This window comes from Crotalus tigris, unplaced genomic scaffold (assembly GCF_016545835.1).
Source record: "Crotalus tigris isolate CLP2741 ecotype Arizona unplaced genomic scaffold, ASM1654583v1 scf7180000018155.2402879, whole genome shotgun sequence".
Lineage (NCBI taxonomy): Eukaryota > Metazoa > Chordata > Lepidosauria > Squamata > Viperidae > Crotalus > Crotalus tigris.
Window position 1 is genome coordinate 178004 of NW_024096851.1, and position 22803 is coordinate 200806.

General features: G+C 38.5%; 1 protein-coding gene across 2 annotated transcripts in view; it reads right to left on the reverse strand.

The window, feature by feature from the left end:
- Positions 1 to 22803, reverse strand: part of FMN2 (formin 2) — a 196273-nt gene that overhangs the window by 93834 nt on the left and 79636 nt on the right. For both annotated transcript variants that reach the window (XR_005557298.1, XM_039348448.1), the window contains exon 8: positions 2137 to 2224. Coding sequence is in view for 1 of the 2 variants with exons in the window: in XM_039348448.1 (XP_039204382.1) it covers positions 2137 to 2224 (88 nt within the window). In the remaining variant the exon portion in view is untranslated. The remainder of the gene's footprint in view (positions 1 to 2136; positions 2225 to 22803) is intronic.

The window sequence follows — 22803 nt, forward strand, 5'->3', positions numbered from 1 at the left end:
GAGATTGGACAGCCATTTGTCTGAAATGGTATAGGGTTTTCTTCCTGAGCAGGGGGTTGGACTAGATGATCTCCAATCTGAATTGAATTTCCTTCCTGCTGTATTCTCACCTAACTAGAATGCTTTTCTTGGATAAACTAGTTTCAAAAGGCTATAAGTGTAATTATAGATTAAACAGTCTGATGAATTTACACAGCAAAATCTAGAAAATTTTAGTTAGCAAAATCTACATCTACCTTTTATTTAAACTGTAAATGGAGTTGATTTTGTATTTTTGCCCAGCCTAGTGGAACAGTCTTAAGTCATAGGTTGGATTGCTGGTTGTACACACTTACCTGCTTCTTAAGGAAAGAACAGAAAAGTTTGGAGAAGGAGCTAGGTATATTTCACAAATGCAACTGTTCAGTTTGGACTTTGGTGGGTTGACATTGGGCAAGTGAATGGCAAGATCTCAGAAACACAGAACAAAAGGGTCTGGAAGCCTGTCCTACTTTGCAAGGTTGAATATTTACAGTAAATACCACTCCAGTAGCATGAAATTATTCAGGGCCTTCCAGTTTTAAAATTAATGTGAGGAAAAGAAAAAAATAGACACTCATTTATCTCTATATATGCAGTTACAGGTAGTGTTTGGTTTAGAGTGTGTGTGTGTGTGTGTTTGTGTATGTATATGTATATGTGTATGTATATATGTGTACACACACACACACACACACACACACACATGGATAAATCTGTTTGAGATTGATTTTCTCATCTACAGTCCATATATTTTTCTATTTTCAGAAATCCAGCTTGTGAGCAGCCCTTGTCAAATGCCTTGTATTACTGCAGCACTCCATTTAACAAAAATAAACAAATAAATAATATAAATAAAAAACAGTTCTTCCTAAATATGCCCATCATCAAGGCCAAAAGCTAAGTACTAAGCTCAAGTGAGGAAAAAAAAAACACTGCAGGAAATTTCGTAGGGCAGAACAATTACTTGCACTTAATCCTAACCCCTTCAATGAGTGACATTCATGCCATATTATTGTTAGCATTGCATGTTAAGCAAGCAAATTTTCAATCAACTTGTGTTGGCTTTACCACAGACACAGATGTTAGGCGGACTCCTTTGTTCATAAGGTTCTCATTATTAACTCAAACCAAGCTGAATATTTGACTGAAGGAAAGACCATATCATTGTTTTCAGATTTCACTCTATGACTTAACTGAACTACATCTGCCAGCTTTAGAAATACCAAGTACTTCTTGGCGCCAGTACTGGCGCCTCGATCTATGACTACCAGCCTAAATGCTTCAACTTGAGGAAGTTTAGTAACCATGAAAACAACATAAGAAAAACTTAAATTGTAATTAAAAATTGCTCACAGACTGACAGGGTGCACCAACTTTTGTACTCTGTTGAATTTATTCCATCAAAGAAAAGCAAATAGAATTCACAATTAAAATAGGTGGGTTAGAAAAGCCAGAAAGATGTTTTTATGATTTATGAAGTCTGCAACATACTTGAAACCATATTTATTTAATAGGTAAGCTAGCACTAGGCAGCTCTCTTCCATCTGCTTTAAATCTATTATAAGGCCTTAAGAGGCAAACGGAATACTCCAAATATAAATATAGCTCCACTTTTCACCTTTTTACAAAGCTAGCTTTAATGTCAGTGGGGAGGGAGAAATTATAGACATCTCCAAAGATGTCTTCCAAAATCGTGCTTTTGGGACATTTTAAAAAGTATTTATTGCAAAATAAAGCAAATGAAACCTCCATTTTAAATGACAAAATGATAATTATAATGAAAAGTCACCAGACTTTTAAATTCCAATGCTAGTTGCAATCAGCAGTGCTGTGTTTTATGTAGGAATCACTGCTGCACAAACTGAAGGAAATATTGTCCTGTGGTCCAGTCACTATTCATTTCAGGAGGAAACATATCAAAGAATAAATAAATTATTTATTTATTATCAGTAAATTATTCATGAAGAGGTAGATTCAGAGATAAACAGAAGATAATTGAAATATCTAGATATATTAACTAAATGTAAAATATAAAGTTATTCTTTTTTAAAAGACCAGAAATTATTTTCAATAGGAAAATAAGAAGCCACTTAATTAAAAATGTATCTCGCTTACCATGCTGTATATCTTTCATATCTAAATGAAGACTGGACATTAATATACCAACTGCTTGTGATCTTTTGTTGCTTAATAATTTGACAACCTGTCAAGGAAAAGAGAACGGTATTATTTTCCAAATAATAGCTAGCAAATATGCATTCCCAGCATTCACATCATAAATTTGTACACACATTATTTTTTTTTATTATTAGTATTATTTAGCATCCGGCTTATCATACATGGACTAGCAATATATATTATCATTGTAACACAAAAATTATATTGAATAAATATAGTAAAATGATGGTTACTGACTCAGTTTAATAATACATTTGACAGCTTTTAATTTTGTGAAGAAAATGTGTGCATAATATATTAAAGAAATTGCTAAGTGTCTCTATTACAAAGAAAACTCCCACATACTTCTATTACTGCTTTGATCTCATTGGAATTAAGAGTAGCAATCAATATTTCAGGTAAATAATAATAAATAATAAACAAACAAGTAAACAATAATTTGGGAGGTGAATCAATATATTTCAAATAATATTTTACCCACATTTAAGTGCCTCATCAATCTATCATAATTGACTGATGGAAATTGTAATTCATTTAGGACTACGCTACCAACATAAATCTGATCTATATTCATGCAACATATAATTCACATGTTATTCTGTGCTATCCTTATTTTCAAGAACTTTTAAAAATCAGTTTCTAAAGAATTTTCTCAAATACCCTGATGTTGAATGTAGCTTTCATAGAATAATAGAGCTGGAAAAAAAGTCTTGATTTCCTTCTTTAAGAAAAGTTTCAAGTAGTTGAAGAATACTATCAGCAATTTTGATGATCTGCCTTTCCTCTCTTTTTTTATTATTGAAAATTTTTAAATTTTTACAAAAACAAATCCCCTTCCCATACCCCCCCCAACCCTACCTCACCCCCCTCCTCCCCAACCTCCCAAACCCTCCCCTAGACTTCCCAGAGCTGAATACAGGCTTAATTGAGAAAAAAACTTAAAACACTTTTAAAACCTAAACAAATTTAAATACAATCATCATTCTATATAAACTCCCTCCAAAAACGCAAATTTAAACATTACTTTCTTTGAATATCTATAGCTATAATGTAAAATCTAATTTCTCCCTCTTTCTTTATCCTAATACAAAAAGATAAACATATAAACCTTTGTTGTACCATTAAAACTAAATACTCTTAGAAAACTTAAAGTAAATACATATTTCCTTCAATCTTCATCATCTTCTCACCTATCCAAAAAAAAAAAAAAAAACTTAAAAATCCTAAACAAATCTAGACACATTTAGTTAAACAAATTATTTTCTCTTAAAAATATTAATAATAATATTTAAAAGCTTGAAACACTTTTAAATCCTAAACAAATCTAAATACAATCATCATTCTATATAAACTTTCTCCAAAAACACAGATTTAAGCATTACTTTCTTTCCTAAACAAATCTAGACATTTAATTAAGCAAATTATTTTCTCTTAGAAATATTAATAATAATATTTAAAAACCAAATTTAAGCATTACTTGAAACTTAAACAAATTATACTCCCTTCGAAACACAAATTTATTAGAATCCCCTCACTGAAATAAACAAATTATAATCCCTTCAAAACACAGGTTTAAACAATATTATCATTAAAGGTTTAAAACTTAAAACTGAAATATATTATTATCCCAAAACACATATTTAGACATTACATAAGACATTTTCCAAAAACGATATAAGTTTTACTTCTCCCACAATCTCAATAGTAAACTTCTTGTCTAAAGTTCTCATTCAATGTCCATAATTTTCTGTCCAATAACCAGTTGCACCCACTATAAACACAAACTTCTTATCTAAAATTTTCATTCAATATCCATAATCTTCTGTCTAATAGCCAGTTGCATCTACTATAAGCACAATCCATATTGGTCTCTCTTGCCCGCAAGCATCGAAAAAAATGCGTGGAATTCTGCCCTTGAAGATCGCTCCAAAGAGTTTGTAAGTCCTGGTTGACCCACCAGCTCAGGAATCAGTACCTGTGAAACTTCCTCAACCTCCTTCTTCTGTTGGTCTTTCTCTTTACATTTATATGTTACTTTTTCTTTACATTTATATGTTGCACAAGTCTCAGGGACCGATACCTGTAAAACTTCCTCAGTAAATTCCTCCTTGTGTTGATCTTCACAGTTGTAAGTTGTACAAGTTATCCTCTGCCCGTTCCTCTCTTGTTGGTGCCCCTCAAGCTGAAATTTCCCAATTTCGATTTCAGGCAGCAATTCCACCCTTGAAGATTGCTCCAAAGACTTTGTAGGTCTAACTTCTCCCAGAGCTACCCTTGAAGATTGCTCCAAAGACTTTGTAAGTCCAACATCTCCCAGAGATTCAGAGACCGCTGAATATGAAACTTCCTTAACCTTCTTCTGTTGCTGCTTTTCTTTGGAGTTATGTGCTACACAAGTTGTCTTCTGCTCCTCAATCTGGACTTGTTGAGACCTAATAGATGGCGATGCACATACCCCCAGGACCGAAGTATAAAAATCTTTTGCTTGAGAAACAGTATTAAGTCTATGACATGTCCCCAGGTAGTTCACCACCATTCCAGTCGGAATATCCCATCTGAATAGAATTTTTCTCTTTTTAAGTTCATTTACTAGAAAAGCAAACTCCTTTCTTCTTCTTAAAATTTTAGATGGGATCTCCTTAAAAATTATGACATCTTGTGAAGCAATTTGAAATCTCTTCTTATAATAGGCTTGCACAATTTGATTGCGTAAGGATCTTTTACCAAAGTAAATTACCACATCTCTTGGCAGATTCTTCTGTGCTGCCACCACAGAGTTAACCCTAAATAATTTTTCAATTTCACTAAGTATTCCCTCTTTTTCTTTATTCAAAATCAATGCAAAGTCCTTTGCAACCATTTCTTTCAAATCTTCTTGCAAAGACTCTTCCAGGCCTCTGATTCTTAAGGCATATTCCATTTGTCCATATTGAAGCATAAGAATCTCATTTTCCATTTCTTTTTCCATACTTTCAATTTTCCCCTCCATTATGTCCACTTTTTCAGCTACCTCTTCCACATGGGAGTTCACCTTTTCAAGAACAGAAGCAACTCCTTCTAAAGCCAAAACAAAATCTTGTCTCAAGATCTTATTATTTTCCTCTAAAATCTTTTTCATTTCTGCCCTAATTTGAATTATAACATCTCCCATCATGTTTTGCAAATCCTTCATAGTTATTAGCTGACCCCCAGAAGAGGGTGAAACTGTTGATTTAGAAGCTGTAGAAATCCCTGGACGCTTTGGAGCCATCTTAAAGAAAAACCTTTAGCCCTTCTTAAAAAATTATAAAAATTCCTTCAAAAATCATAACTCCCTCCAAAGAAGGTCATTATAATAAAAAGAAAAAAGGGAAAAGAAAAAAAAAAGGAAGAGAAAAAGAATTAAAAAAAGCTTTACTCCTTCTTAAAAATTGCAAAAAATTAAACAGAAAAAAGTCCTTCAAAAAAGAGTCATTACAATATAAAGAAGGGAGAAGAAAAAAAAAATAATAATAATAATAATAATAGAAAAAGTCCATTCCAAAAAAAAAATACTTAGAGATACCAAAAACAACCATTCCAATCATAAGAAAATAAAAAGGGAAAGGGAAAGGAAAGAAAAAGAAACACCAAAAAGCCTGCCGGTCAGCATTCTAACTTCAAAAAAAAAAAAAACACCGAGAGATTTGCCGATCGCCATTTTACTTTCCCTTTCAACAGAGAAAAAAAAAAAATAAAATAAAAAGAGAGAATAAAAATAGAAGCAAGTCTTAAAACTTAAAATCCAAATAAATCAAAGAAAGCAAAAACTAAATCCTCTACTCAGCTCTGTCCGTTTATAAAAAAAAAAACTCACCAGTTCTCTTTAAGCACGGAGGTGTTTGCAGCGGCTCGTTTTGTCCCTGAGGACAAAAACAGCTGGGAAGCGGAGACAAGTCCGAACTCCGTGGGAGCACTCCTTTCACCCCCCCCCAAAAAAACTTGGGGGGTGCAAAAGAGGCTCTACCACTATTCGGACACTCTCTACCCCCCCCCTTTGCCCGGGAGGGGGATTTTGAACCGCTGAACAGCTGGTGTCTGCTGTTCATAGCGGTTCTTACACTTACCCAGGAAAGACGGCTACAAAGTAGCCGCCATCGCGCGCGCAAAATCCACCGGAAGTCCCTTTCCTCTCTTTTAATATTTCATAATAGCTTCTGATCCCTTGATCATCCTTATTATGATTCCGTGAATCTGGTATATTCAGCTGAAATTTTCTTAAAGTCTAGTGCCCCAAATTAATCACAATATCCAAGATGCAGTCTGACTAACGCGGAGTGAAGCAGAACTATTATTTTCTGTTATTTGGAAACTACTGATCTGTAAACACAGTACAGTCTAAAATTTCATTCAAATCTGCTGCCAATTCTTACTCAATCTATTACCAGCTATTATTATTATTCTATAAATCTTTTACAACTACTATTGAAAAGCTAGATACAATTGCCAATCTTGATACTAGTTCTCTCCCAAAAGGATTTTTCATTTTAATCTGTTGAATTTAATTATTTTCAGCCTGTTTCTGTAAACTATCAGAATTTTATTCCTGTCTTCTAAAATAACAGCTCTCCCACCAAATTTTTAATTCACGTTTGGTAATAATCTCTTCTACAGTGGTACCTCAATACTCATCATTAGTTAGTTCTGGGAACCACGATAAGTACCAAAAATGATATGTCCCAAACAAAATTTTCCCATAAGGAATAATGTAGTGAGTCACAAGACAGCTGACACTGACAAGTTCTAGCTTGTGCAAACTATGAGTACTGGGACAAAATGTTCCTATCAAGAATGCATTCCGTGCCAAATTCAATGAGTTTCAAAGCAGTTGAATACCAAGGTATTTTCTAATCCACACACTGAAGAGAACCCAGGACTCAGCCTTATGGCAGCCTACTCAATATTGCCCTCCGGTATGATTAGGAACTATAGATGGGAACCAAGTAAGTACAGTTAAGCCAGCTTTATATCCACTTAATGTTCGGTTATCAGCCTATGCTTAAACAGCTGTCAATAGATAACTTTAACAGCAACTCTATCTTGCTTGGGCTTAATTTAGCCTGTTTCTTTCCTTCAGACCTGCATTCCATACTTCTTGTACTTCTAATGAGTACTCAAAATCTGGTAGTTAGTCCATATCCATTCCTTGTGCATCCAAATATCTCCCCAGTAATTTGTTCTGTGCTTTCATTTCCACCCTTAATCTTTCTGGCTAATATAACACTTTCTCCTTTCTCTGGCTATGTAACCAGGCTTCTGGCCATGTAATTTACCATTGTTCTCCTACACCTTGTATTTTACAGGTCCCCTTGCATAGATAGAATGCACAATTTGAGTTCAATTCTATATATGTGTCATCTAAAAGTTAGTTCCATTACATGCTATGAAGCTTAAATATGAAAATAACTAATGTGCAAATATTACACAGATATAAATAGCATCTTCAGCACCACCTCTTCATAGCGATTTTGCCAGTTATGGAACAGAGAGTTAAATCTTTTATCTTGCCAATGTTTTAATAACAAATCCTCACCCTAGAACTTTTATTTGCATTACATATCAATGCAAGCAATTTTTCAATCATAATGGAGGCGGAATGACATTCATTTTATTGAATCCCAGAAGCTGCTGGAGATTTTCCATGGTTAGTATATACATTGTTTAAAATATGAAAGTTAATTGTATTGCTATAATTAATATAATATGTAACATGAAGTTTGACTCAAATTAAATAATTTATAGTCACTTAATGGAGCAGAGGCCAGCACATCAAAGTCACTTTATAATATGAAATAAAGTATTCACAGAAACATAATTCAAAAAACTGCAAAGATCTATCCAGGGAAAGAAATCAAAGCCTGGCCAGAAGTAGTTCAAACTCTAGAGGCAAATCAAGAGTCAGTGGCTCAGTGGCTTAATGATCCTGGAGATGGTCTCTGCTCTGCTCCAGCTTAAGTCCTGGCACTGTGTGGCAGGGTGAGCTCCCGTCACTCACCTCAGCTTCTGTCCTCTTAATTCAAAAGCAGGTTCTATGCGAATAAATAAATAGGTAGTATTTTGGTGGAGAGATGAATTCGTGCTCCGTGCAGTCAGTCAGATTCCTGTCAGCTCTTACCCTTTTCGGTTACGGCTCCTATTTATGAGGAAACTCCAGGGAAGGGAGGGAGGTTAGGATGCTGCTGCAGGAAGAGCCATTCATCTCTTTTTCTGGTGCAAGACCAGTTCACCCTCCTAATGTATACCATGGGAAATGTCCGAGTGTGTCCTATAACAGACCTTGGCAGTATATTGGCAGTCAAACTACTACTCTGCAATAGCATTGCAGTCTCCTGGCTAATGTAACAAAATAACAACAACAACAACAACAATAATAATAATAATAATGATGATGATGATGATGATGATGATAAAGCTATGCTGGTCCAAATCAGGCATCCTCTCCTTGGCCCTCTTCTCAGAAAAAACATAGTGTTCTAAGTAAAAAGAATTAAAGAATTGAAACAAAGAATAACTGATCAACTCGAAAGAGCACAAAAAACAATAGAATGTTGTGTGTATTGAAGTTTGCCCCAAAGAAACAGCTAACACGAGTGTTATGTCCTGGGCCTGCTGAATGACTCAGCAGGCTCAGGAGGCTGCAGAAGGCCCGGGCAGACCATGTGGTTGCCCGGGACCAGACAGGCTGTCTCCAGCCTTGAGAGCAGGTGCAAGGTGGGAGACTAGCCTTGCATTGATAGGCTGATGCTGTCTCTGCAAGGGAAGTATAAAAGAGCCAGCACCATTTTGTTTGCTGTTCTGTTCTGTTCTGTTTGTGATCTCACTAAAGAAGTTGTATTTGTTACTCCTGCCTTGCTTTGATGTCTCTGATTCTAAAACAGAACTTTGGCAATGAAGGTGGGATTGGCTGCAAGAAGAACAACAGAAGAAGCTAGGCTGACTTACCAGAGGAGGCCTGAAGCGCTGGGAAGTTTGGTGTCCGGAAGAAGTGATTGCCTGGAGGTGAGCTCGGATTCGTGGGACCCCTTCTCATACCTTGCAGTGAGAGGCATCGAAGAGGCTCCAGGCTGTAATGATGTCAAAGCTAGGCCATCTATCGGAATGTGATACTTCTCACCCTGAGCGCTGGAGCTCCTACGTGGCTCGAGTAGAGAATTACTTTCAAGTAAGCAAGATCCAAGAAGATGGCCTTAAAGCTGCTACATTGCTGTGTGTCTGTGGGCAAGAGACTTTTGATATTGCAGAGAATCTTGTAGCCCCAGCTCCACTGGAATCAATTATGTATGCTGACTTAAAGAGGATGCTGCGAGAGCACTTCAAACCCAAGCTCTCAGTAATTGCATGGAGGCATGCCTTTGAGCAGAGGGATCAGAGGCCTGGTGAGCCTGCTGTGGACTTTGTTGCTGCTTTAAGACAAGCAACAAAGCCGTGTGCATTTAAGGATCTAGAAGAGAGGCTCCGGGATCGCTTGGTTTGCGGTCTACGAAGTTGTGAGCTGCAACAGAAACTTTTTGCAAAAGAAGATGTCTCATTTCAAGATGCTTTGAGAGAGATTGCAGCTGAAGAAGCAGCGGGAGGAGCTGTGAAGGCCATGCTGCTTGCCAAGAACCCCCCAACGCCTAGCACCATCCATCACGAGGTCGCTTGGGAGATTCCAGAAGAGGATCCAGAGTTGGAGGTAGACAGGTTTCAGCAGCAAGCAGAAAGAAGGCCTCAGGAAGGCAGACAACAGACAACCTCGTTCCCTTGGTGTTTTGGGTGTGGAGGATGCCACAAGCGCTCTGACTGCTGGTTCTGCTCCGCTATCTGCCGGGCATGTGGAAGGCAAGGCCATATTGCCTCCATCTGTTTGGGTCACCAGAAGGAATGGTCTCTAGAAGAATTGCCTCTGAAAGGTACCAAAGTCCCCAACCAAAACAGGGTGGGCTTCTGCATGTCCCGTAGGGCCGTTTTCAAAACCAGGGTTCACAGGCCACTTAAAAAGAAGCTTCACATTGATGTGAAGTTGCAAGGGGTTCCCTTGTCAATGGAGCTGGACACAGGGTCCGCTCTATCGATCATTTCCTTAGACACTTTTAAAAAGATTTGCAGCAGAAGTGGCCTACGAGTTAAACTCAGGCCTTCAGATTAAATCCTTACTGACTTCCAGAATTCCAGAATCAGTGTGAAGGGGGAGGACATGCTTAAGGTGCAGCATAGGAATTTTGAAGGGCTGCTAGATGTGGTGGTAGTTGGGGGTGATTGTACGAGTCTTATTGGACTCGATTGGTTGGAGGCCCTTGGAATTCAAGTGACTGGACTTCACAATCTGCAAACGTCAGGCCTTGCAGAAATTTGCAAGGAGTTTCCTGATGTGTTCAGTTCAGAGCTTGACTCGTACAAGGGGAGCCTTTAAGGTAAAAAGCTGCTGTTTGGAGTTAATGTGGCCCCTGGAATATTCCAAAGTGTGATGGATCATACTTTGTTTGTTATCTGTTTTACTTTAAAGAACTGTTTAACTTCATTGAGTGTTTTATTGAACTTGTGCCAGCATATGTGGAGGCTGTTGGGTGAACATTGGCAGTGCTTACAAAGACAATTATTCTGACCAGCTAATTGCTTTGCCTCCATTCGGAGCCCTGGGTCATCACACTCAAAGCAATTCAGCAGGCCCCAAGTCCAAAAGTGAACTTCAGGTTTTTCTGGGACTGTTAAACTTCTACCATGCATTTCTACCCCACAAGGCTGCAGTGGCTGAGCCATTACACCGGCTCTTGGATAAAAAGGCTCCTTGGCAGTGGACACAAGTCCATGAAAAGAGTTTTTCAGAAGCCAAGGCCTTGTTGGCCTCAAATGCTGTGTTCGCTCATTTCAATGAGCAATTGCCTGTATGCATAGCCTGTGATTCATCCCCCTATGTGGTTGGGGATGTGCTGAGCCACCTCAAGGCTGATGGGACACAAGTCCCTGTAGCCTACTATTCCAGGACTTTCTCATCTGCAGAGCATAATTATGCGCAGATTGACAGAGAAGCCTTGGCAAAGGTGGCTGGCATTAAGACATTCCATGATTTCTTATATTGCTGCCACTTCACGGTCTACACAGACCATAAGCCTCTCACATAATATCTCCACAAATGCTGAGATGGTCAATTTTCCTGTCAGCATATGACTTCACCCTGCTTCACAAACCAGGTAAAGAAATGGGCCATGCAGATGGCCTCAGCAGATTACCTCTACAGCAGGTAGAGGCAGATGCTGTTCCTGCTCTGCACATTCTCTCCATTCAGGAATTGCCTGAATCTCCCCTCAGTGCTAGGGACGTAGCTGCAGAAACTGCCACTGATCACACACTTACATGCGTGCTGACATGGGTGTTGTCCGGATGGCCTGACACATATCCTGGTGCAGAATTCCAGAGTTTCTGGCAAAGAAAGCACGAGCTTTCCACTTTCAAGGGGTGTATACTATGGGGTAGCAGGGTAGTCATCCCAGCCTCATTGAGGACTAGAGTCTTGCTCTCTCTGCATGAGGGACATCTGGGAATAGTCCAGATGAAGGCGCTTGCGTGTAGCCATCTCTGGTAGCCTGGGCTCGATAAAGAAATTGAGACCCAAGTTCATGGGTGCCAAGTGTGCCAACAGTCAAGGCCTGAAATGCCCCAGGCTCCTGTACATAGGTGGGAGGAGACACATACTCCATGGTTGAGGGTACACATTGACTATGCTGGACCCTTTCAGGGGCAATTCTTCCTTCTCGTGGACAGCCATTCCAAGTGGCTAGAGGTTGTTCCTGTCTCCTCCATTACTACTGCTAGGACCATCCAGGTGCTGAGAGGAATCTTCATCTCACATGATCTTCCAGACATCCTTGTCTCCGACAACGGACCCCAATTCACGTCTTCTTAGTTTCAGGCTTTTCTTCAAGCCAACTTGATCCAACATCTTGCACCGTTTCATCCAGCTTCCAACGGCCAGGCTGAGCGTATGGTGCGTACTACCAAAGATGCTTTAAAGAGAATCACTCATGGCAACTGGCATCACAGGTTAGTTGACTTTCTTCTTTGCCACAGCACCACACCCTGTACTACCACTGGGAAGAGCCCAGCTGAACTCCGCTGGGGTCGCAGACTCATTACCAAACTGGACAGGTTGCACCCAGAGCGGGTGCAACTATGCTGGAGGCTTCCCAGCAACACTTCTGCTCCTGGCTCTGCTCTCGGGGGGGGGGAGGAAGACCACGATTATGATCATGGACCACAGTCTCTCTGTGAAAGTGGGGATACACTGGCTCCAGAAGGGGGTTCTGCCTACGAGGTAGCTCCTGACTCGGGCACTGGGTCTATGGATTTGGCCAGCCAACCGGCACTACAGGCTTCTCCATCTGCTGGTCTTGGGCTTATGGGATAGTGTTCCCAAGAGGGGTCCATTGTGGACTCAGAGAATTCCACCCCACCAAGGAACTCTGGTCTGGGGTTATAGGCTCCGGCCAGTCAGTATGATGGAGGGTTGCCGGATTCAAGGGGGCATCTACATCCTGGTCTGACAAGCCTGGCAGGCGAGCTCGCAGGGCAGGCTCCCACAACAGCTATAAGAAGATCAGAGCAAGGAAGGGGTCCCCCCAATCATTTACTATGTAAGGTTCTTGTCAATTCCAGGACAGGCCTAATAGTCTTGTGAAAAAGTAGAATGTATGTAAGGGAGGCTTAATAGTTCTCTTGAACTCAGGGCACACTCAGAGTTAGGGTGTTTTGTTTGATAGTATTAAACAATATGTGGTATTCGTGTAAATATGAGAAATGTAATGACTGGGTCTGCCTGCGTGCAGGCATAACTGTGTTTAGAATTAACAACATGCTTAATTGAACACATGTATATGTATGCTGCTACAAAACAGTAAGTATTCACTTATTGTTTTATCCAAGGGGGGAACGGTGTTATGTCCTGGGCCTGCTGAATGACTCAGCAGGCTCAGGAAGCTGCAGAAGGCCCGGGTAGACCATGTGGTTGCCCGGGACCAGACAGGCTGTCTCCAGCCTTGTGAGCATGTGCAAGGTGGGAGACTAGCCTTGCATTGATAGGCTGATGCTGTCCCTGCAAGGGAAATATAAAAGAGCCAGCACCATTTTGTTTGCTGTTCTGTTCTGTTTGTGATCTCAATAAAGAAGTTGTGTTTGTTACTCCTGCCTTGCTGCGATGTCTCTGATTCTAAAACAGAACAACAAGTATTAAAAGATGTCTGCATTATAACATCAAATATAAGCAGCAGATCACTGTAAGTAACAAGCCAACTAATATACAGCATGGCTGTAGGTATAACTTAATACCTTGGATAGAAAATCAACAAACATTAGAAAAAAGCCGAACAGTGCACTGCGGAAGTTAAAGCTAGAAAAGCAGATCAGCAAACTAGGATCAGATGCATGTAAACTAGAGCAGATGAAAAAAAATAAGCTGAAGAAGATGACCAAAGAATACCTGATCAAGAAATATCACCTAGAAACAAGTAAAATTTAAAAAGCACAGAAATAATAAAGCAGCAAATAACTGCTATAGTCAGCGGATATGAAGCTTGAACTGCATGCTATAGGTAGAATCTCCAGTTTCAGTCAAATCAGTAACTTTTCTACCAACCCATTAATGGAGGGACTGCAGTGAATCAGTGAACACTTGACAAAAAAGAAACAGTACAATTCTGGTTGCAGCTGTGGGTCAACTAAAGAAATATAACAAGAATGCAGATTGGATCATGGAGGTGGATAAGAATTTTTTAAAAAGCTGAAAAAACAAACAAACATATGCAAGTATTCCTCGACTTATTACCACAATTGAATCCAACATTTTTGTTGCTAAGCGAGACAGTTGCTAAGTGAGTTTTGTCCCATTCTATAACTTTCTTGCCACAGATGTTAAGTAACTCACTGCAGTGATTAAGTTAGTAAAATAATTGTTAAGTGAATAGGCTTCCCCATTGACTTTGCTTGTCAGAAGGTTGCAAAAGATATTGCAATAGAGTTTAGACTGACAAATGTGCCACCCTCTTCATCAAGAGGGGTAAAATAGTGAAAACTGAAGGAATCAAGATGCTCTTTGGAAATAATATCAATAAGGTGACCAACTTTTTTTACAACAAAAAGGAGGACATGAATAAATTGAAGAAAAAAATATTGTAAATAAAAGAAACATTGTATTTATTGCAACAATAATACAGAATACACTATAATATGATCAATGCATAATAAAAAACATTTGTAACAATAACATTTTATATTGTAATTATGCTTACATGCCTATTAATTATTTAAATGAGTACTTTTCCATTGAATGAATATTTTTTGTCAATGTATCATCTTCTAACAATATATTGGAAATATCTGAACAAGAAATATCCTTCATATTGAATTTTACGGCAAGTGCTGCAGCTAGTGTATCAACATTCAATCTCGATTTCTCACTTGTCCAAAAATCTGGACTGCGCGGGGGTGGGAGGCGGAGGCAGGTGTTGTGAGCCAGGCGCTCCAGGATGGCCACGTAGATGCGCAGGGTGAGGTGGTGGCAGCACAGATCAGCACTACGTAGACCACCAGCTGGCACGGCCCATGGAAGGTCAACTGCCCGTCGTGCCCCTGCCCACAGCCACCCCACCAGTACCGCTGCCCTGCCGTGGAGAGCCAGCCCCGCGGCTCGCAAAGCACCAGCCGAGCCAGCTCCAGCCCTGAGCTGCCCCCCAGCACCACCGCCCACCTGCGCATCCCCGTAGAGCCAGCCCCATGGCTCACAAAGGCAAAACACCAGCCGTGCCATCTCCGGCCCTGCAGCTGCCCCCCCAGCTGCCCCCAGCACCACTGCCCACCCTGTGCATCCCCGTAGAGCTGGCCCTGTGGCTCGCAGAGCACCAGCCATGCTGGCTCCAGCCCTGCAGCCACTCCCCAGCACCACTGCCTACCCTGTGCATCCCCGTGTAGAACCGAACAGGGAAGATCAAGAGAAACTTACCGCTCCAGTCTCTTCCAGCTATCTGCGGAACTAAGTAAGAGATGGTGTAGTTGGGTAGCAGTGAGGAGTGCAAAGTTCCTCCAACTTGCACGTGCAAAGTTTGTCGCCTGGGTGTTTTGGCGCACTCAGCAGCAATTCCTATTGGCTTTCGAAAGCCAATAGGGGGAGTAGCACAGCTCAGGCAAAAGCTGAAAAAAACCATCAAAAAAAGGTCCCGGAATGCCTTCTGAGCATTCTATGAGGAAAAGAAAGCCCTGCAGATAAGTCTGCAAATATAGAAAAAGAGGACATTTAGGAGGACATTTTCGAGGGAGGACAGAACTCACAAAAGGAGGACTGTCCTCCCAAAAGGAGGACGGTTGGTCACCTTAAATATCAAGGATCTAAATAACTACAAATACCTGGGCAGCTGTTCAAGCCAATATTATCAAGCACACTGAAATCAAGAAGAAGGTTAGAAGTGAGTATATATCGTTAAGAATGAAGAAAATTTTAAAATCCAAATTTAGTGAAGGAAATACCATCAAGGTTATTAACACCTGGCCAGTTCCAGTCATAAGATATGCAGCTGGAAAAGTGGACCGGACTCAAGCAGAATTAAAAGCCCTAGATAGGAAGACTAGAAAAATAATAACAATGAAACATAGTCCTCATTCACACTGCAGTGTTGACAGACTCTATTTATCAAGGAACATTGGAGGGCTTGGATTGTTGTGAGTACACCAGGCAATGGAAGAAGTAAAAAGGTCAGTGGAAAAATGTCTGAAAGACAGTGAAGAAGTTGCACTGAAGCATCATGAAGTTTTACAAAATACCAAAGAGACCAAACTGGCCTACAAGAAAGACCGAATGAAGAGGAGAAAAGAGAACCAGGTAATGCAAACTATTACATGGCCAGTAGATTTTTTTTTTAAAAAAGTAGGTAAACCAGATAACAATATCTTGCCAATAGCTAAGAGCAGGAAAATTGAAGAAAAAGGCAGAGTGCCTCATTCTGGCTGGATAGGACTACACTTTCTCAAGTTACATTTCTGCCTGAGATTCAGATTTCTTTTATCTTACAGTTGTCTTGGTAGTGCTCTTTTCCTCCTGTTACTCAGGATTATTCCTTCTGCCCATTGCACTCAGATGAGAATTTAATTAATATACCCAGCCATCTCATACAAAGGATTCTGGGTGGATTACAAAGATTAAGATATAGAAAACCTCACCACATATAACTCCCAGTACCCAAGGATAAATGACATCCCCAGACATTAAACACACACAACAACAACAACAACAACAACAACAACACTCTTCTCTCCATCTAACCCAAATGTCTATGGAAAGAGCTATGTCTTCAATGACTTATGGAAGGACAAGATGAAAGACTGCTATAAATAAATAAAATTGGCAGAGATGAATTGGCATAGCACCACTGTTTGGGAGCACAAGTACTGAGGTTAAGCTTACCTCAAGGATACTATCTTCTGAGCTTTAGTAAAAAAAAAAAAAGACCATTGACATATTTTCAGAAACATTAAGGATTTATTTTTATAAGAAGAAATTTTAGGGTTACACATTTATTTTATTTGTTGGAAGTAGTATATTTCCAAGTGCAGTTTAATAATTATGCTGGGCCATTTGTAAAAGCAAACAAACAGACAAATGTACAAATGTTTTCAAAGGAAAAATAAAGTAGATAATTATGAACAGCTAAGATTAAGAACTGGGAAAGAAACCATGATTTTTTTAAAAAAGAAAAAGAAAAAAGAAAAACCAAATGTGAATTCTAGTAGTTGGATAAACATTTCCTGTGAATTGACATCAAATAAAAAATTACAAATATATAACAACAATAAAACATTGCCTAGAGATCCGTAGTTAAAGATGCTCACCAGTACAGAAGAGATAACACATGATACAAAAATCATTTCCAGTCATGACATTTCTTAAATTTAAATGAGGCTGCCAACCGTGAGTGAACAAGTACCAAAATGGCTAGTAAACAGGAATGTAGCAATGATTTCTTTTCCATTAAAAAGTCAGTTGCTATGTTAAGCGAGCAAGTACTATGTTCTTTCTGGAGTCCATTAAAACAAAATGTTCATAGAAGACATCCTCAGTCAGTGAGAGGGCTTGTTCGTTCTAGAGTAGTTAGAGTTTGAATTCAAACACTTTCAAACACAAATATGCAAATGGTGGTAAAGAAACAGATATAATCACAGAACTGTGCCCAGAATTAGCTTCTGGTAAGAGTTGATCTAAATGAACCCATATCCTCCATAACAGATTGAAAAGTGAAATTGTCAACGCTGATGTGCTTCGTTCTCTCTAAAATACTGTGTTCATTTGGGGACACCAGAAAAACTGGAATAGATTCAAAGAAGAGGACCGAGGACGAGCAGAGGACTAGAAACTAAGTCCTGTGAAAAGGGACTAATGGTGCTGGATAAGTTTAGAAAAGATGACTGAGAGAAGCTATCACAGCAATCTTCAAAGACTTGAGATGATGTCACACAAAAGGTTAAGAATTATTCACTGTGACCTATATTCCAGGACAAAGGAAAGGATTTAAATTGTAGGAAGTAGTTCATGTTTAAAGGTTAAAAAGCTTCCAAACAGTAAGAACAATTCATGCTGGAATGGATTCTATTGAACTTCTCCTATCTAGATTGTTGAAAAAGAAGATATGCAGCTATCTGACCAAAATGGTTTAATTTGGATTTCTGCCTTGAGCAAGGGAATGGACATGTTGTCCTAAACTGCTCTGTCCAATTCTATTTTCTTGCAATGAAGAAAAAGCAGGAATAATAAGAAAGCAAACGATAAGATGATGAATTATCAAAAACATGCAAATGAAACCAAAAGAAATTATACCTTGTGATAATTTAATAAAGCTCAACCTTGGTGACCTTTCAGCCTAAAGCAGTCCAAAAATAGTCAAATATATTTTACTATTACATCTTTGGGTGTTTTTAACTACATACATAAAATAAAAATCACTAGAGAAAGGAGGGGAAAAAAATTACGCCACACATAAAAACATAAAGAGAGGAGACAAATCACATCTTAGGGGTGAGATAGTTGCAGCCTTCTACAGTTCTCGGCACTCCTCCTTGCTCATCATTATTGCTGATGCAGACATGGGTTGCTATCCCGTGCAATTGTGCAACAGCTGCACTGTTTCAAGAAGATCCCACCTTCAGCCTCCAGCATCCCCATTTAAATGAATGGAATAACAGGTAATAGGAAAGATGACAAATATCAGCGAAGACAACACTGGGTAGATTAACACCCCCCCAATAAAATAAAATAAAATAAAACCCTGATATTATTTGGCATAAACCAGCTTGTTATATTCTTTAAAAAGTGATATATTATAATTATTCAATAGAGTGAAGATAAAATTCTCAAATTCTTTGAAGAACCATAGAGAAGGCCACAAACGTTTCTTAAAACAAGCATTTTGTTTATAGGACACAAAGATAATATGTGGATAGCAAAAGATCTTTTATAAAACTATACAAACTAAGCTGTATATGTTTAGTTCTCATTTGTTGTTTAAAAAGTTTCATAAGCCTAATTAATTAAAAAAGATCCCTCTTTGTAGAATAGTAATTGCTTTTGTCACCAACAAATATAACGTTAAATGTTTCTTGAAATTAAAAACATTTTGAATGAATACTACAGTATCATTTTTCTTCCAGCACAGTGGCTACAACAATACATGGCTAATTCTCAAAATATGAATATTAGCATAAAGGCCTAAAACTGTTCCCACAATTAGAAATAAAACAAACCCATTAACCATGGCCACACAAGCCTACAGGCTATAGACGGGAGACGCCATTGAACAGAGCAACTATAAAAGTTTGCTATTCAAATCGCCTCAAGATCAAACTATCTCAGACACAATACAGATCCCCTTTTTTAAGTTAAGAATTTGGAACAATGTTTTAAAAACAACTTTTAAAAATATAAAAGAAGCCCGAGATATTATCAGAACATTAACTTCTAGGACCAAATTTCTAGCTGTTGAGTGGCCCTTATTGTTGATCAGTAAACAAACGACATGCCAAATTTGTTCTTGCACAGATAACACAAGCAAAAAGAGTCAAATACTTAAGGAGACATAATGCAATGCAGATGTTATATAATTAAACACTTGGAGAAAAAGAAAGTGCATCCTTTTACTCCAAAATAATAGCAATTTCCTGCAGAATTTGTTTTGAAATAAATTCTTTTGGGAAGAAATGTAAATGTAGATAGTAACTGAGATAGTAATTCAGAATTGTTATTCATTTTAACTAACCAAATTATTAGTTGATTATAATTTTATAAAACAACTCAAAGTTTACAATGCAACAGTAACATACAAAATTACAAATGTAAATACTTGTGCTCAGGCTTACAAAATCTGGCAAAATGGGCACATAGTACTTTTTTTTCTAAATGGATATCACCCAAATTTACTACCAATATTCTACATTTGTATAATGTTAATCATAATGCTTTGGCTTAACAGATGTGAATTTAACATTGTGGTTTAGTGCTACATGTTAAATAGGCTACTATGTTTTGTTCAGCAAAGCATGGTTAAACATTCTGATTTCACATGATGCACAAATCCAGCCAATCTCCAATCCCTGTTTTGCTTACACCTAATGGACAGAACTTGCCAGACTAAATAGCAATAGCACTTAGACTTATATACTGCTTCACTGTGCATTATAGACTAAGCAGTTTACAAAGTCAGCATATTGCCCCCAACAATCTGGGTCCTCATTTTACTGATCTCAGAAAGATGGAATGTTTAATCCGGCCAGGATCAAACTGCTGGCAGTTAGCAGAGTTAACCTGCAATACTGCATTCTAACCACTGCACTACCATGGCCATAACCTTCTAAACTACTAGATACAGTATAGCCTCACTGCATAGCCTGAAAGATTTTAATACGTGGCCTTGCACTCACCCATCCAGCTCAGGACTGCTCAGGCTTTTAACTTGGGTTCTTTCTGATGGAATGTACTCCATGGGAAAGTTCTATGCTGCCAAAACTCTTCTTCACTATTTCTCCATGTGCGCATTCCATCATAGGTAGTGTCATCTTAACTCTGGTACCTTCAGTACAACTATCAGTACAACTACCAGCATTCTTAGCATCAAATGAATAAGTCTCTAGACAACTACTATCCACATACTATAAATATTACCTTGCTATATATAGATTTTTAAAATTAGTTTACATAGTACAATTTTTTAAAAAAAATTGTGCCAAGACTAAATATTATCAATCAATACATTAATAGGTTAAATGATGCAACTTTTCTAACATAGGGACCTTTAACCTTATGAGAGTTTCTTTTCTCATATTGCAAAATTCTACATTCAGGCTAAGATAGTATAGATTGTTTTCTGTAGCAACAAAGAATATTTATTGTAGCTGCAGTAACTGTCAGAATATGGAATTTTGAAATTCATTTCCTCCTTGGTATCAATTTAAAATTTGTCACATAACTTTGATGAAATCTTGACATTTTAAGAGTTGGAACATTAACACATATGCCCTGGGCTTTTCCTACCATTGCTAAATGTTAGATAGAATTCACAGGAATTCTAATACAAACTTAAACTGATTATTACATGCTAAGGCTGCATCTGGCTGTCTCTCCAGTCATTAAAATTAATCACATTTACGTACATGGGAATGGCCAAAGAAATGGTTTGCTTGCTTGCTTGCTTATTCAATTTGTATGGAAGCCTCTCTCAAATCTCTGACTCTGGGTGGCTAATAAAACTTAAATACAAGATAAAAACTGTATTAGAAAAGTACAAATAACATATATACGGGAGCAGCCAAGAAAAATGAGCAATAATTAACAGGCTTATGTAATAATTTTTCAGTTGCAGCAGTGGATTTCTGATGTGTGTTTTCTATCATTTTTTCAGATAATTATATATATATTTATATATATTCAATAATGATGGTGAAAATGCGACTCCCGGGCATAATTATAAATGGAATGAATAAAGCGCGTTCACCAGGAGAGTTTAAAGTTAAAATACTTTAATTAAAGTATTTTACTATATTAAAAGGTTGCCAAGCTTTCATTGGGAAAACTCCCCAACATCTTCAGGGCTGAGAGACCGTTTCTAACAAGGTGGTTTATCAATACAAACTACAAAAAATACAAACAGAAAAATACAAAAAAGAGGGGGGAAATGTGGTGGTGGTGCTATGTGACAAAGTAACAGAGAAGAAAAAGGGAAAGAAAAAGAAAAGGCAGTTTTCACCTTCATTCCAGCAGATAATAATAATTTTAATAGCTTATCACCATCTCTAAATGACACATATTCTTTCTTCTACACTTAATATCTCTTAGAAAAACAAAGTCCAAATGCTGTGTCAATTAATCTTTGTCAGCAAAAGTCCAATAACAGCAAGCAGATGGAACTGTACTCTACTTTTAACCTTGATTGACCAAGCCATCTTATAAATCTTCCCTGATTTTTTTAAACAAGTTTTCTTTAGCCTCTTTAAAAAAAAAAGTCCCTGAGATGTTTTCTATTTTTTGAATGAAAAGATTATACTAGACATTTAATGGACAATGTTGCTCAGATTTGCTTGGACTTAGACTCTAACATCTTTAACAAACAAACAAGTACCTTTCTGGTTTTAAAATAATGTAAATGATGCAAAGTAAACATCTAAAGAAAAAAAAGACAAGCACCCAAACCTCTTTGAGGGAAATGGGCAGTCTAGAAATACAAAGTATGAATGAATGAATGAATGAATCCGTGAACCCGAGCATGGTGTGAAAACAGATACATTCTAAGTATGTGTAGCGTTACCCCTCAGAGGTCGCCAAAGCCCAGGACCTCCCAGCCCCACTCCCCTCCGTCACGCTCAGCAGCTGCGCTCTCGAGGTGTTAATAAAGTGTCTTTTCCTGTGGGAGCTCACGTGAAGTGAGGAGGTGGCAGATTCTTGTTGTCAAGGGGTGGCTTTCAGGAACGAAGATGACCAGCCCCTAACCCTGATAGTCAATGCATGGCGGTGTTCAACAGCCCCCAGCAGTCATAGCAGTAATAGTCAATGATTTTACAGTGACTGTTTGGAAATAAAGGGGTGGGGAAAACTCCGGCTCCAGACAGTACTGGAAGCACGAATGAAGATGGTCAGTGTTCTGCAGTAACAGCTCGCCCTGAGAGGGCAACTCTCCACAATGTCTATAATTCACACAAGTAACAGTAATCAAAGTTCGGGTGGCTGCAAGTCTCCAAAGTAGTAGCAACCAGCCTCTCCTTCTCTTCTGTCATCGCTCACAGTCCCAAGTCTTGTTGGCATCAAAAAACCCTCCTCCCTTTTCTTTATTGTTAAAATCTGAATTTAGCAACTCCAACAACTATCTTTCTCTGTGTGTGTCTTGCCTCCGCTCAGGATATTCCCTCCTGTGAAAGAAAGCAATAACATTCCACCTTCTCACTCTCTCTTGCTCTCTCCTTCCCTCTCTTTTAAAGAGAGGGATCAGTTAAAACCTCAAATCCCTCTTCGAGTTCACCTTGTCTTTCCCCAACAACAGCAATCACCCCCACCACCTTTCTTTCCTCCTTTTTCTTTCCTTCTGCCCG